At 40.2% G+C, this 13,714-nt stretch overlaps 1 protein-coding gene across 4 annotated transcripts in view; it reads right to left on the bottom strand.

The window, feature by feature from the left end:
* aco1 (aconitase 1, soluble) overlaps positions 1-12,855 on the bottom strand; it is a 28,242-nt gene extending 15,387 nt beyond the window's left edge. The window contains exons 1-12 of one of the 4 annotated variants that reach the window (XM_040180365.2): positions 12,686-12,855; positions 11,322-11,460; positions 11,044-11,212; positions 8,774-8,916; positions 8,568-8,637; positions 8,288-8,471; positions 7,962-8,101; positions 7,614-7,785; positions 7,435-7,535; positions 6,419-6,535; positions 5,842-6,001; positions 5,598-5,733 (exon numbers count right to left, since the gene is read on the bottom strand). In XM_040180365.2, coding sequence (XP_040036299.1) covers positions 5,598-5,733; positions 5,842-6,001; positions 6,419-6,535; positions 7,435-7,535; positions 7,614-7,785; positions 7,962-8,101; positions 8,288-8,447 — 986 coding nt within the window. In that variant the 5' untranslated portion in view covers positions 8,448-8,471; positions 8,568-8,637; positions 8,774-8,916; ... (1 more) ...; positions 11,322-11,460; positions 12,686-12,855. Of the gene's footprint in view, positions 1-5,597; positions 5,734-5,841; positions 6,002-6,418; positions 6,536-7,434; positions 7,536-7,613; positions 7,786-7,961; positions 8,102-8,287; positions 8,472-8,567; positions 8,638-8,773; positions 8,917-11,043; positions 11,236-11,321; positions 11,461-12,685 lie in introns of all 4 variants that reach the window. The other 3 variants (XM_040180363.2, XM_078105863.1, XM_040180364.2) reach the window with 3 other exon arrangements.
* Between the last annotated feature and the right edge of the window lie 859 nt (positions 12,856-13,714).

Here is a 13,714-nt window from a genome sequence, read left to right as displayed (position 1 = left end):
AGCAATCACAAATTTGACAGTAAGGCAAAAACAACAAGACGACAAGTTTTGCTTTCAAATGGAATTAGTTGAGCAGCAGTTATCTAAACAGAACTAAAAATATTACTGGTTCTTGTTACTTTTATTGTTCGTCAACGGGACAATAAATAGGTCAAGTAAATGTGGGACTGGTTAGAGTGACCTCTCTGCTGCAAATTACTTTAAACATCATTGAAAAACAACTTTGCCACTAGGTTTGAGGATTTCAGCATCTCCAGTGAAGTGATGAGATTTGTGAAGGACCCTTTCTGTGTGAATGTTAAGGCAGACTTTGCATTGAAAGAGAAGGAGATGGTATCGTCATTGGATGTGGGATCTTTACAAGTGGAACGCATTGACATTCAGTCAGATTACTTGCGACAGTCATTGCAGCAGGCAGGTTTTGAAAAGTTCTGGACCCATGAAGTCAGCAAAGAGAAATTTCCACATTCAAGGGGTCTTGCACTTTTTCTTCTGACAATGTTTGGCTCAACATACACTTGTGAGTCGTCATTCGCACACATGAATGCCATTAAAACTTTGCATATCCCTCACTGACCAGCATCTGCAACACTGCTTGCCCTGACAACATATACACCTGACTTCACTGCTCTTATCAAAAAAAATTCCATTTCTCTCATTAGGTGGCCAATGTTGGCGAACTACATGCAAGGTAACAGGCATAACTAGTCAAGCAAGAAATCAGGATTGGTTTTTGAACAGTATGATGCAATTAACATGTTATTCACCCCATATTATGCACTTCTTTTTCTAGATGTGGTATTATTGTTGAATGCAGTTTGAAATGTTCTGCCATGAGTGCAATCTTAAATATCTATGATATGGCTGACCTAGACTGATTGTTAAGGTGTCTGATTTATGTTCAGACTGGACAAACGTGAATACAGTAGTAGTCCATGTGAGGATTTATGGGGAAGTCTATTTTATTTTTTTGTTGCAATAGTTTTATTCAGTTACCATTTAGCTGCATTTCTGTTTTTAGCCAGTGGTGAAGGGGGCAGTTTGATGTTTCTGAGAATTATTTCCCTCTTTACTTTGAACACTGAAATGTGTCTCTTTATTGTAAATTGACGATAACGAGCTGTAAAGTTGGTACAGTTATGTGCAATTAAGTGGATGTTTTCTCTTAGTTAATTGCATTTCTCTAATTGTCTGTGTCTGATTTTTCAACATGTATTGCCATTTGAATGTAACAATGCCTATTTCTCTTAGTGCATCACAATGTGCATATGTTGTTTTGCATTTAAAAAACAGAATATATTGACTCCTTCAGTATGTTGTTGTAATTTCTTTATTTGTTACTATAATTACTCATTTTCTCCAGCCCCTTATTTTGCCTTAGTTTCATGAACTGGCCCCAATTCCAAATTAATTGAATAGCCCTGGTGTAGCCGATAGAAACACGACTCTACGTAAGTTATAAGTTTGTGCAATAAACCAACAGCTTGGATTCAAAGTACGGACTCCTCACTCATTTCGACATAAACCATGGGTTAAAAATGCAATGTAAGTCTCTTTGGACTTATAATTAATGTAAAAAATTAATGTAATGTAAAAAGCTCATGTGGCTACAGACATTTACTTTTCGCCACAGAGCCCCGAGAGTGTGTCCAACTGCCTTCCATAGAAATGCAAATCTGGTGTCATAAATTCCCAGAGAAAGCACTTGGTTGTCTTTTTAGCTGTAGCAGAAGTTTTGGAAACCCGAAATCCCCTTTTTTTAAAAGAAATTTCAAAATAACCTCCATGATAATAAGTATGTTAACCCTGACGCTCAGAATGAAGCGGTTTTGTTGAAATACTTTTTGCACTTTAAATTACTACAACTAACACTACTACCAGTATTTCTACTGCTATTAATACAAAAATTACTCCTACTAGTGGTAGTAAAGTATTTTCAGCATATCTTGAAATTAATTTCAGCTTCTCCCATTACTGTATTTTGCACACCGGATGTTCCTTGTGTCCAAGTGTGCAAAAAATTACAAATGTTGGATTTTCAATCTAAAATCCCTAGGCTTTTTATTTGTGTGTGAGTTTTATTTAAATAACGCATCAACTGTCAGCACAACAGATAGTCTGTCTATCTGGACAGTTTAGAAATAAATCAATATAACAAATAAAACCTTTGAATTTTGAGACTCGCCTAAAATAAAATCCCTAACAGCCCTATAAAACAAGGATATTAGGGCGGCAACAACGAATCGATGAAATCGATCAAATTCGATTATTAAAAGCGTTGGCAACGAATTTCATTATCGATTCGTTGTGTCGCGCAATTATTACGTCACTCAATGAGGTGTGGAGATGCGCGCGGAGCAAAAGTAAAAGCGCCGAGCCGACTTAGAGGAAAGAGGAGCCAGCAGCGCCGGTGTTACACCCCTACTGGTTTTTCCACCTACTGGTTTCCCTACGCGTGCGTGTTTGTGTTCACTCCACAGCTGCAGATGTGTCCGCCTCAGTTCCCTGATTCGTCACACATTCACAAACATGTTGCTGAAAATCTTCAAAACGCATCACAAATCCATTGCAGCGTTTACGATTGTATAAGTGAGCACCACATCACAGCCACGTATGAAAACATTTACATGAAAAAATATATTAAAGGAAAGATCGGCACAACCTGGATTCGAACCCGGGGGATCAAAACATCAAAATAGTACCCTGGTGGCTGCTCTTAGCAGTGCGCCACAGAGAGACAATTTGTTGACCCTTAGTATAATTTATTCATTTCGTTGACGTAGATCAGCATGGAGGAAACCTTTTGGTGTCGTGGATTTAAAACTGGTTACCTTGGGCGTGTCTTGGAACACTTCAGGACATGTGCAACGCTACTTCTTCACGAGGCTGCAGCCTTGCAGCGACACATTTTGATAAAGAAAGGATATTGTTTTCCAACGGCCATCGCGTGACGTAAACCACAGACACAAACAAAACAAAGTTTAGAAAATATATTAAAAGATTGAACCGACCAGGTTGCGAACCCATGCAGCAAAATGCAAACGCATCACGCTGCTGCTCGCTCTGTACGCTGCGCCACGGGGCAGTACGCAGGGTTTGGTCTTAATATATTAATGCAAGGTGATTGACATGGAGGAAACCTTCTGGTGGAGGGGATCTAAAACAACTGGTTACCTTGGGCGTGTCTTCCGTGACATCCATCTGTGGTTCCACTGGGTTTGCACTGGGAAACCACTTTTGGAGCAGGACTTCTGCTGTCCAGCATGCTTTCTTTAGAGCTACTTTATTTTGTTTTTCAATGATTTATTTATTGTGACTGTTAAAACACAATTATTTAATAAAATTTCCTTTTGGGAGCTTTATAAGGTATTTGATTCCTAATAGAAGTTTTGCAAGTGTACAATCTGTTTCACTCAATTCCTTCACTTTTTGTGGGTCCATCTCTTGTTCGGAAAGATCGTATGTACGACCTCATGGCATTTTTATAGGGATGCTGCTTGTTAACTTTAATTGGGTGACAATTAAGAATTGATACATTTCTTTGGATGTGTTCCAAGACACGCCCAAGGTAAGCAGTTGTTTTAGATCCCCTCCACCAGAAGGTTTCCTCCATGTCAATCACCATATACTAATATATTAAGACAGAACCCTGTGTACTGCCCCGTGGCGCAGCGCACAGAGCGAGCAGCAGTGTGATGTCTTTGCGTTTTGCTGCATGGGTTCGCAACCTGGTCGGTTCGATCTTATAATATATTTTCTAAACTTTGTTTTGTTCGTGTCTGTGGTTTACGTCACGCGATGGCCGTAAGAAAACAATATCCTTTATCAAAATGTGTCGCTGCAAGGCTGCAGCCTCGTGAAGAAGTAGCGTTGCACATGTCCTTAAGTGTTCCAAGACACGCCCAAGGTAACCAGTTGTTTTAAATCCACGACACCAAAAGGTTTCCTCCATGCTCCATCTACGTCAACGAAATGAATAAATTCTACTAAGGGTCAACTTATTGCTGTGTGTCTCCGTGGCGCACTGCTAAGAGCAGCCACCAGGGTACTATTTTGATGTTTTGATCCCCCAGGTTCGAATCCAGGTTGTGCCGATCTTTCTTTAATATATTTTTTTATGTAAATGTTTTCATACGTGGCTGTCATGTGGTGCTCACTTATACAATCGTAAACGCTGCAATGGATTTGTGATGCGTTTTGAAGATTTTATGTTTGTGAATGTGTGACGAATCAGGGAACTGAGGCGGACACATCTGCAGCTGTGGAGTGAACACAAACACGCACGCGTAGGGAAACCAGTAGGTGGAAAAACCAGTAGGGGTGTAACACCGGCAGTTGTTGTGAGTAACATGACGCGTTACTCAATTAATTAAAGACCGAAATGACTGACTGTCACGCTCAATGCTTGAGAGCCCTGAAAGTGTGTCAATGGCAAAATATGCAAAGTCAACGTAACCTGGCACGGAAGCACCACGTTGTCCCGTTTTGGCGTGAGGAACGTAACGAGCCTCCAGCAGCTTTGCTGCTGCTGTTTACTCGTCATCCAGCTGATCAAGCTAGCGCTAGCTCGCTAATAACAACAGTAAAGCAGTTAGCAGGACTAAGACACGTTTTGATTTACTCGCCTCTTTTGGACCATTCATTTTTCAATCTGTTGTCTTGTATTTCGTGCTTTGTCCCATATCGGTTATTGTTGACAAATATATTTGTGTGTGTTTAATGCTGTCATATACGGTAGTCTAGTGCGCTTGCGCATATACTGTGGGTTATACGGTAGTTGATGTTATGCCTGTAAAGGGAGACACTTATTTACAAATGGCATTTTAAATTCATCTCATAGCACTTGGTTGTTTTTTAGCTGTACTTAGATGGGGTATACACATGTACTTAACTTGCAGTACAATGATGGTAATAATTTAATGAATAAGTTTCAAGTGAACATGGGGGTGTGATTGAGAGTGTAGTATAGAGAAGAAGTTCTGACGTTAAAGCAAATCATGTTACATTTTCTGATTTGTATTTTTCTTTATTTTTTTATAAATTATTACGTTCAAGGAGCAACCTGTACTTTATGAATTATTTTTGCAATGTGAATTTGCAGTTCTGTTTTAGAATAAAGGATTGGAAATTAAAGCTTTTTAATGCTGTTTTTTTTAATGCTGTATATTTTTATATAAATAATCATCCAATTAATCAATTGTCATAATAATAGTTGCAGCCCTAAAGGATATACCAGACTAAACCACATCTAAGTAATAGCCCAGTGTGTACACTAATCATGGAAGTATTATGTTGATAGTGAGGATTACTACTCTAGGACAGCCTTTTGTGAAGGCCTCACAGCCGAGAAACGGGAGGAATCAGTTATGTAGTACTTGTGTTTTGAACTTTTTCAAACTGATTAAATGGGGATTGTAGCCTAGCCTAATTGTTGACTAACGATTTAAAGGGTGTGAAGCTTTTTTGTTTGTGATGAGGTTTTTGCTCCAGTTTGGACCCTATTGGAGAATAGCTTGGGATAAATGGTATTTCAACATGTTTAGGATCCTCCACTACATTAGGACAGCTGGACTGAATAGAAACTTTGAGCAACTCACCCCAGCTGAGAGAGGTAGTCCATAACTCCGCTCTCTTTTAGGTAGGAGGTGACCACTCCACTGCCAGGCGACAGGCTGGTCTTTATGTATGGCTTCACGCTTAAGCCACACTCTATTGCTTTTTTTGCAAGTAGCCCTGAAAGAAGACAATTTACATTTCGCGACTATGCCAAATAAGAATCCAGAGTTAATAAACCCACATGCTATTCCAGAAATCCCATTAAGAGAAGTACTGCACACCCACCTGCTCCCAGCATGACAGATGGGTTGCTTGTGTTGGTGCAGCTGGTGATCGCAGCGATGACTACGGAGCCGTGGCTCAATGAATACTCATTTCCGTTAAAATGGAAGGGGACCACAGTGTTGTGACGCTCCGGAGCCATCTGGAAACCCTTAAAACCGTGCTGAAAATGTCCCAAAGCAACATTAAAAAGAGTTCCTCTGGGGAATCATACAAGGCACTGACAGCAGAGCGTTGTTTGAATTTTATTTTAAACTTGAGAAACATACTTTTCATGATACTTTGAGCAATATTAACATCACTTTGTACAAAGACCGAGAGAAGTTTTGATAGCCAAAGTCAGGTAGGTGGGCAGGTGGAACTGTGTATGGTAGCTCCTGTCATCAGTGTATAAATGGGTGAATGATGTCATGTAGTGTAAAAAAGCGCTTTTAGTGATCGAAAGACTATGAAAGTGCTATACAAGTACAGTCCATTTACCATTTGATGCTAGCCATTTGAGTTTTCTATCCTTAGCAGAATTGTTTGTATATTTTAAGCCTTGATTCTTTATGATGTGTGAGAGCATAGCGATACCTACCTTTGCTCCTAGACAGGCTTCAAAGTCTGTCTTCATGTTGGACACAGCAATTCTGTCTTGAGGTCTTTTGGGGCCACTGCAGCATGGGACCACTGTAGTCAGATCCAGCTCCACCACCTGAGAGGCAGAAATCAGGGTGTACTATAGCTCACTGCGTTCTGCCATAAGTCTATGCAATCGTCTGTCTATTCATTTTGTTCTGCTTCAACATCACAGTATGACTTCTTGCAAGTAACAGGCTAAAGCCTAGTTTATGCTTCTGCGTTTTCAGAGCGACGCAGACTCAAGATTGTTGGTCCCAAGACCCCCTTGCGTGTCTCTTGCGGGCGTCGACCCATTTTTATAGGCTTGCGGCGAAAGCGACGCAAGCCTCCCGCAGCTCACAAGGCTGCGATTGGTCTGCTAACTACATCCTTTACGGAGTCTCACATATCCGCTTTCATAGCCCGATACCGCCATCATTAAAACAAAGAATGTTTACGAGAGAACGGATCAGATTGAAGAGCTTTTGTCGGAAAAAATGCGCAAATATGGCCGCTTATACAAGCCGCCATTGGCGGGTTGTAGAAGCGGTTGGATTCATGGCGGGAGATCTCCGCAAACGCCGGTTTACAGGTCGAGAGGTGCACAAAGTTGTGGAGGAAAATACGGGACAAATGTGTCCGCAATGAAAAGCAGCAGTGGCGATGCACGGGGCACAATAAAGCCTATGATAAATAAATGAACAAACCAACGACTTTCCACACACAAGACGTGACTCTCTAGGTCGTCTTCAACAAAACACGTTACTCCGCCTGTTGTTCTGGAGGTGAATTGCTCTGCAACACACGCAAGACTTTTAGAACCATGAATTGAAACGAGTGCATCGACGCAACGACGCAGAAGCATGCGCCAGCCTTTAGTGTTTCAGCATTACTCTAGTTTTCCTTTTAAAAAGCCACTGTTAGTCAACCTTTTTATGGGAGGATCAACAGTCAAACTATAACCTTAAAATTCAGAGAAAAGTGGAGACTGACCATAGTGAAATCTGGATCCTGAGCGACATCTGTGTAGTCTCTGAACATGGCCACTGCTTTCAGGTACTTTGTGATGTATGCCTGTTTTTCTGCTTCTCGCCCTGAATAAACACAAAAATGCAGACACACCTTGGAATCTGTTCCTGGTCATAAATCAGAAGTCCCAGCTCCACACTCACCAGTCTGCTTCAGGTACTGGATGCTGACATCGTCCACGGGGAAGAAGGCTGCTGTGGCTCCGTACTCCGGACACATGTTGGCAATGGTGGCTCTGTCTGCGATGGACAGCTGAGCAACGCCTGGGCCAAAGAACTCAACAAACTTCCCCACGACACCCACCTGACGGAGGTGCTGTGAGTACAAGGGAGGGGACTATGTCAGATTGTGATGATGAACACAACAGCTGTAGACATCTTGCAAATGCTGCAGAGCACCAAAACTCAACTCTGCATACTCGTTATGCCTCTCCCCTTATGTTGAATTTTTCATTGATATATGGTTCCAGCGAGTAAAAAAATAGAGATTACCTTGGTTACAGTGAGGACAATATCTGTGGAGGTGATGAACTTGCAGGGTTTCCCAGACAGCTTGTATCCCACCACCTCAGGTAGCACCATGCTTATTGGCTGACCCAGCATTACGGCCTCCGCCTCAATCCCACCCACACCTGAGGGTTTGATGACGGATGTTATTAGGAACTTCATGATGAGCTTAAGTGTGGCTGCTTTGGTTTTCTCGCTATCTAAGTTCATCCATTGAACTGCATGAATAAATGAGAACAGGCATCTCTACCAAAAAGCACTACTAGATATGTTTACTGTTGGGCAGCAGAGAAGACAAGGCAGTGTCTTACCCCAGCCCAGAACTCCCAGTCCATCGATCATGGTTGTGTGGGAGTCGGTGCCCACCAGGCTATCTGGGTAGAATAACCCATCCTGTTTAAAGACCACTCTGGCCAGGTACTCCAGGTTGACTTGGTGAACAATCCCTGACCCAGGAGGGATGATGCGCATGTTCTTAAACGCTTTTGAGCCCCACTGAGAAGGATAGGACATATTTAATGGTTAACAAAAATCCCATTATATATATATCCGACATGCACGCCTTAAACTGGGTTTGTTCATTTTTTGTACCTTCAAAAACTGAAATCTCTCTCTGTTGCGGTCAAATTCCAAGTCTTGGTTTTTGTGAAGGCTGTCAGACCTAAAGAAAAAAAGAGCCATGTAGAAAAAGAGAAAAACTATAACATAGTGGTAAAGCCACCGCAAACGGATGTTCAAATCTGAATGAGGAAAAAATTTTAAAAAATAAAGTGTTGAAGCTACGTGGAGAGAGTTACTTTACTTCCTGTTAAAGTCCACCTGGATGGAATGATCGATGACGAGGTCGGCGGGGCAAACAGGATTAATCTTTTCTGGATCACCGCCGAGTTTCATCACCGCATCCCGCATGGCAGCAAAGTCCACCACAGCAGGGACACCACTACAAGTAGAGTTTAGAGCAGAGGTGGGCAGACTTTTTTACTCAGGGGCCACAATGGGTTCTGTTTGTGTGAACTAATATAAATGACATGTTAAAAACATCCTTTCATCTAATTATTTTCACAAGTAGCAAAGCATTTATTTGCAAGGCAATTTAACAAATTTCACTAACATGAACAATACAAAAACATTCCGTAACTAGATTTACATTCCTTTCAAATGTAAATGACCATTGTAAACATCCAAATAAAGACTGCATAAAATGTACATGTAAAGTCACCAAAGCTTATAAGAGCTGCAACTGATAAAAACAAAAAGAGTAGCTCATTGCATATAACTGGTGCAAGGGTGTAAAGCTCCACAGACTTCATGAAGTGCAGGGACCTAAACGCAAGACTTGGTTGTCTTTGTCACAATGCTTTTGACATTCATTTGACAAACTTCATGGTCCTTCATTGTTTCCACTGGGAAATTGCTTGTCCCAACTATGAGACCCCCCCTTACGTTCACTACCAAACCAAAGTGAAATACATCATTTACTTGTCTGGATCATAAACGCGCCAATTGACTGGACCTCCACTTTCTGTTGCAGTCTTAAGTCTTTTCCTCCTCTTCATTTTTTGGTTTCATCACCATATTTTTTTGTGTCTGCCATCCAGGTTTTCCTACATCTGCTCTGTGCCGCCACAGCAGTTGTATCAAAAGCCTCCACCTGTCACGCTGGTAACAAAGTGGTGACGAGACTGTTTATCTCAGTCTTCTCAAGATGTGGGCTGCAATGAGTTTATTATTTTAGATGTGTTTTGAGGAGACTACTGTAAAGGACTGTCATCCAGCCGAGGAAACCCTGGCTACCGTCACCAGTAAACGGAACAGCCAAGTCCTCATGAATATCTCTGCTGGCCGAACAGCCCCGAGCTGTTAAAAGGGTCTTCATCTCAAATGCACATTTGTCTCTGATAGGCTTTATCCTGCTAACAGGTAGCTAAACGTAGACAGCTGAGCTTAACTAAGGAAGTACACGCTCGCCGAAGCGTAAAATAGTGATCGCGGACAAGAACCACCGTTGCCACCTATGTAACCAAGCGTTCTGGGTTTGTGGATGATGCACTCATGACACTTTATTTTTTTTTATTTTTAATTCCACCTGCCAAAGTGGCTAGTGAGAGTGACTGCTTTACTCGCCACAGCGGAATTCAAACCACATTTGGCAGGTGGGCTGGTAATGTCAAGCCGTAGCTGTAAGTGTCATTTAAGTGCCACTAAAATGAGATTATATATATATATATATATATATATATATATATTTATATATTTTTTTTAATTATACACACACATTATTTTGCATATAAATGTACATTACAGGTCATTGGGCTGACGCTTTTATCCAATGCGACTTACATTGCATTTTTAACCCATGGCTTTTACATTTTGCCCAGGGAGCAATTAGGGGTTAGGTGTGTGTGTGTGTGTATATATATATATATATATATATATATATATATATATATATATATATATATATATATATTTATTTATTTTTGTTGAATATTTGGACAAGTTCAGTACTCATGACATCTATTGTAGTCTGTCCATCACGGGTGAAGGATCCCTCCTCTGCCGTTCTTCCTACGTTTTTTTTCCCCTTTTTTTCTTCCCATCGAAGGGTTTTTCATTTTTAGGTGATTTTTTTCCTGAGCTGATGTGAGGGTTTTGGGACAAGGGATGTCACATGTGTGTAAAGCTCTGAGGCAAATTTTTTATTTGTAATTCTGGGTAATACAAAATGAAAGTAATTGTAATTACACATCCTACATTTCCCAAAAAGCACCTCAACATTATTTAAACCTTAGACGTCTCTATGATAAACAACCATGTCCTTCATGCTCAAGCTACCACATTGTAATGCAGGCTTTCCATTATTCATTTATAGACTCCAAGGCCAAACGGATATTACCCTGATGATATCACGCATTCTTTGTTTTTCTGATTAACAGTTTCCACAGATAGAGTTGTACTCCGAGTGACGCAATGGGTGTAAAACTTCCTGTATACAGTTCAATCCAATGCTAAAAACCATTGAAGTTACCCACTGATATTCGAATGCAAATAAATATTGTCCACATACGTGAAGTCCTGAAGGATGACGCGAGCGGGTCTGAATGGCACCTCCACAGTTTGAGTTTGGGTCTGCTTCCAGTTGAGGATGCTTTCCACATCTGAGCTCTTCACCAGAAACTCATCACAGTTCCTGACAGCAGACTCCAGGAGGACCCGTATTGAGAATGGCAGGCGGTCTAAAGAACAGATGGACAGAGAACTTCTCTGGAATATAGTTTGCTAAAAATCATTAAATTACGCTGACAACAGGTTTCATATCTGCATAGAGTAGAGAATTGTTGTTACCATATCTGGGATCCCCAAGTTTGGAAAGATTGTAAAACTGCTGCTTTGGGTCCTTGAGGTCCAAAGGCTCAACTATATGTTGAAAAGGGTTTCTCACAGTTGCAGACATTCTCCGCTGTGCGTCAGTACAAATCTGAAGCTGTAATAAAATAAAAAGGCCTTTTGTGTTTTTCTGCTAATGTGAAGACCAGATCAATGTTGCATATCCTTACAGAGATTATCATACAAGATAGCGGAGTGGTTTATTGTGGAAATGGATTAGCCCGAGGGTTAGTGAACCTTTGTTAAATGTTTTACATACATTACATAACGTCTAATGAGGAATAACGGATGAATGTAAAAAAGAAATGTGCAGTTTTCAACAAGGTTTACTTTTTCGAAAAATAACAAACAGCTAGAAATTCAATAATAGGATGTACTACAAGAAATTTCCTTGAGGGTTGTTATCTGTGTGAGAGGGAAACTGATAAGAGACTGTTGACTGAGCTTTTCACTGCTGCAAAGTGCAAAGTCACTTTTATGACACTCACATTACTGTTTGATGCAAAACACCCAGAGAACGTGTCCAATGTGACCATATGAAATTTAGTTATTTGTAAATTATTTGATAATGCCTCCTTTTGGTTATTGAACCCACAAATATTTTGGGGTTCAAACCTAAACATGTAAAATTGAACTGTTCAGATTTGTCGTCCTGTTATGGTAATTCTATGACCACATAGTTCCTTAAATCAAATTGAAAATGTGAGTTTGAGACTTTTTGTTTAGGTTATTCTCATTCAAATTTTAATGTGACAATGTCCACTTATTTTGTTAACTTACCAAAGGGTTTAGCAGCCAAACATGTTTAGCGTGTTAAAACTAAAAATAAAATTTGTCATGGGCATAGTGTAAACAAACCAGACCTATTGAAAACAAAGACAGTACTTGGAGGATGATTAGGTTTAATCTAATCAGGACTGCCATTACCTTAGGTCTTTTACCTTATAAATTGACCTGAATTGTTTATCTCAATCCTTTAGCCAACTTCCCTTGGCCCTTTGACGTACGTTAGCAATAGGTACTTGGTCAAACTATATTAAGTTAAGAAACGCTTAGTATTAAACGTTTAGTATAAGAACTCAAAATAAAAGCGATCGTCTTAAAAGCATTGCTAATGAAATTTTCGCAATATATTTTCAGCATGACATGTTCTAATGCTAAAACAGTTTTCAATGTGACAGCCTAGCTTACGCCTCAGCTAGCTAGCTAGCAAGCTTGGATTTCTACAATGTTACTCCGTATTCTCTCAAACGTTAAAAGTCAATTAACGTTAAACGGTTAATGAGACATTAGTTCATTGCTGTCAGATTTTAAGAACTTACTTTTGTGCGCAGCAGAGGCAATATAACAAAGCAAAACCGTGTTAAACACTGTCAGCAAGCTGATCTCGCTCAACACGCCATTGAGCAGCTAGAGCAAATCCGCTTCTTCTTTGGTGTTTATCGGCTGGCGGCGAATCCCCTTGCAGGCGCATTACCGCTACTACTGGACTGCGGGAACAGCGGGAACAAACAAATAAATACATATTCTTTATTTTGTTTTTCGTAATTGCATTTGTAAAAAGTTATAATGGTAATCAAATTTACCATGAGCTGTTTTGTTTTGTTCAAGAAGATGCATCAACTGACCTCTATTGCAGATATTCTTGATGCCTGCAAACGTTCATTGACTTGCAATGCAGAATGGGCATGGAGAAAACCTTTAACAACGGAATATTCTGATCACAATATGCCAACAATGACTGAGGTTTTCAGCAGTACCCTCGCGTTGTAAAAATGGCATAGTTGCTAAATACAGTGCATCCGGAAAGTATTCACAGCGCTTCACTTTTCCACATTTTCTTATGTTACAGCCTTATTCCAAAATGGATTAAATTCATTATTTTCCTCAACATTCTACATACAACAATTCATAATGACAAGTTTCCTTGGAGACAGGATGGTGAGGGACCCCCCTTCTCTAATCTGACAACCCACGTTGCATCACAACAATCTGATTTAGATGATAAATACAAACTAGAGACATTTTTTCTTCTCTCATCATTCTTGATTATTCCCTTTTCCTTTTTCAATTGGACCATTCCAAATTTGGCAAAATAGAAAGAAAGATCCAACAAATATCTAAAAAGTAAATTAAAGGTTTAATTATTTCAAAATTCTAGGCCTCGAATGTTGCACTTTGGCGCCATCCGGTGGTATTTTAAAGGGAGAACCGCTGTGGAGCTGAATTGAGGCTGGAACTAGAGGGTAAGGGAAAATTCACATACTTATACAAAAATACTCAAGCTCCAGCCATGGAGCAAAATCCCCCTTAACATTTTTTCCGGTGGTTCACTCCAAGAGTTGAATAAA

This window comes from Gasterosteus aculeatus, chromosome 7 (assembly GCF_964276395.1).
Source record: "Gasterosteus aculeatus chromosome 7, fGasAcu3.hap1.1, whole genome shotgun sequence".
Lineage (NCBI taxonomy): Eukaryota > Metazoa > Chordata > Actinopteri > Perciformes > Gasterosteidae > Gasterosteus > Gasterosteus aculeatus.
The sequence above is the reverse complement of the archived record's forward strand: the minus strand, read 5'-3'. Positions and strand labels throughout refer to the sequence as shown.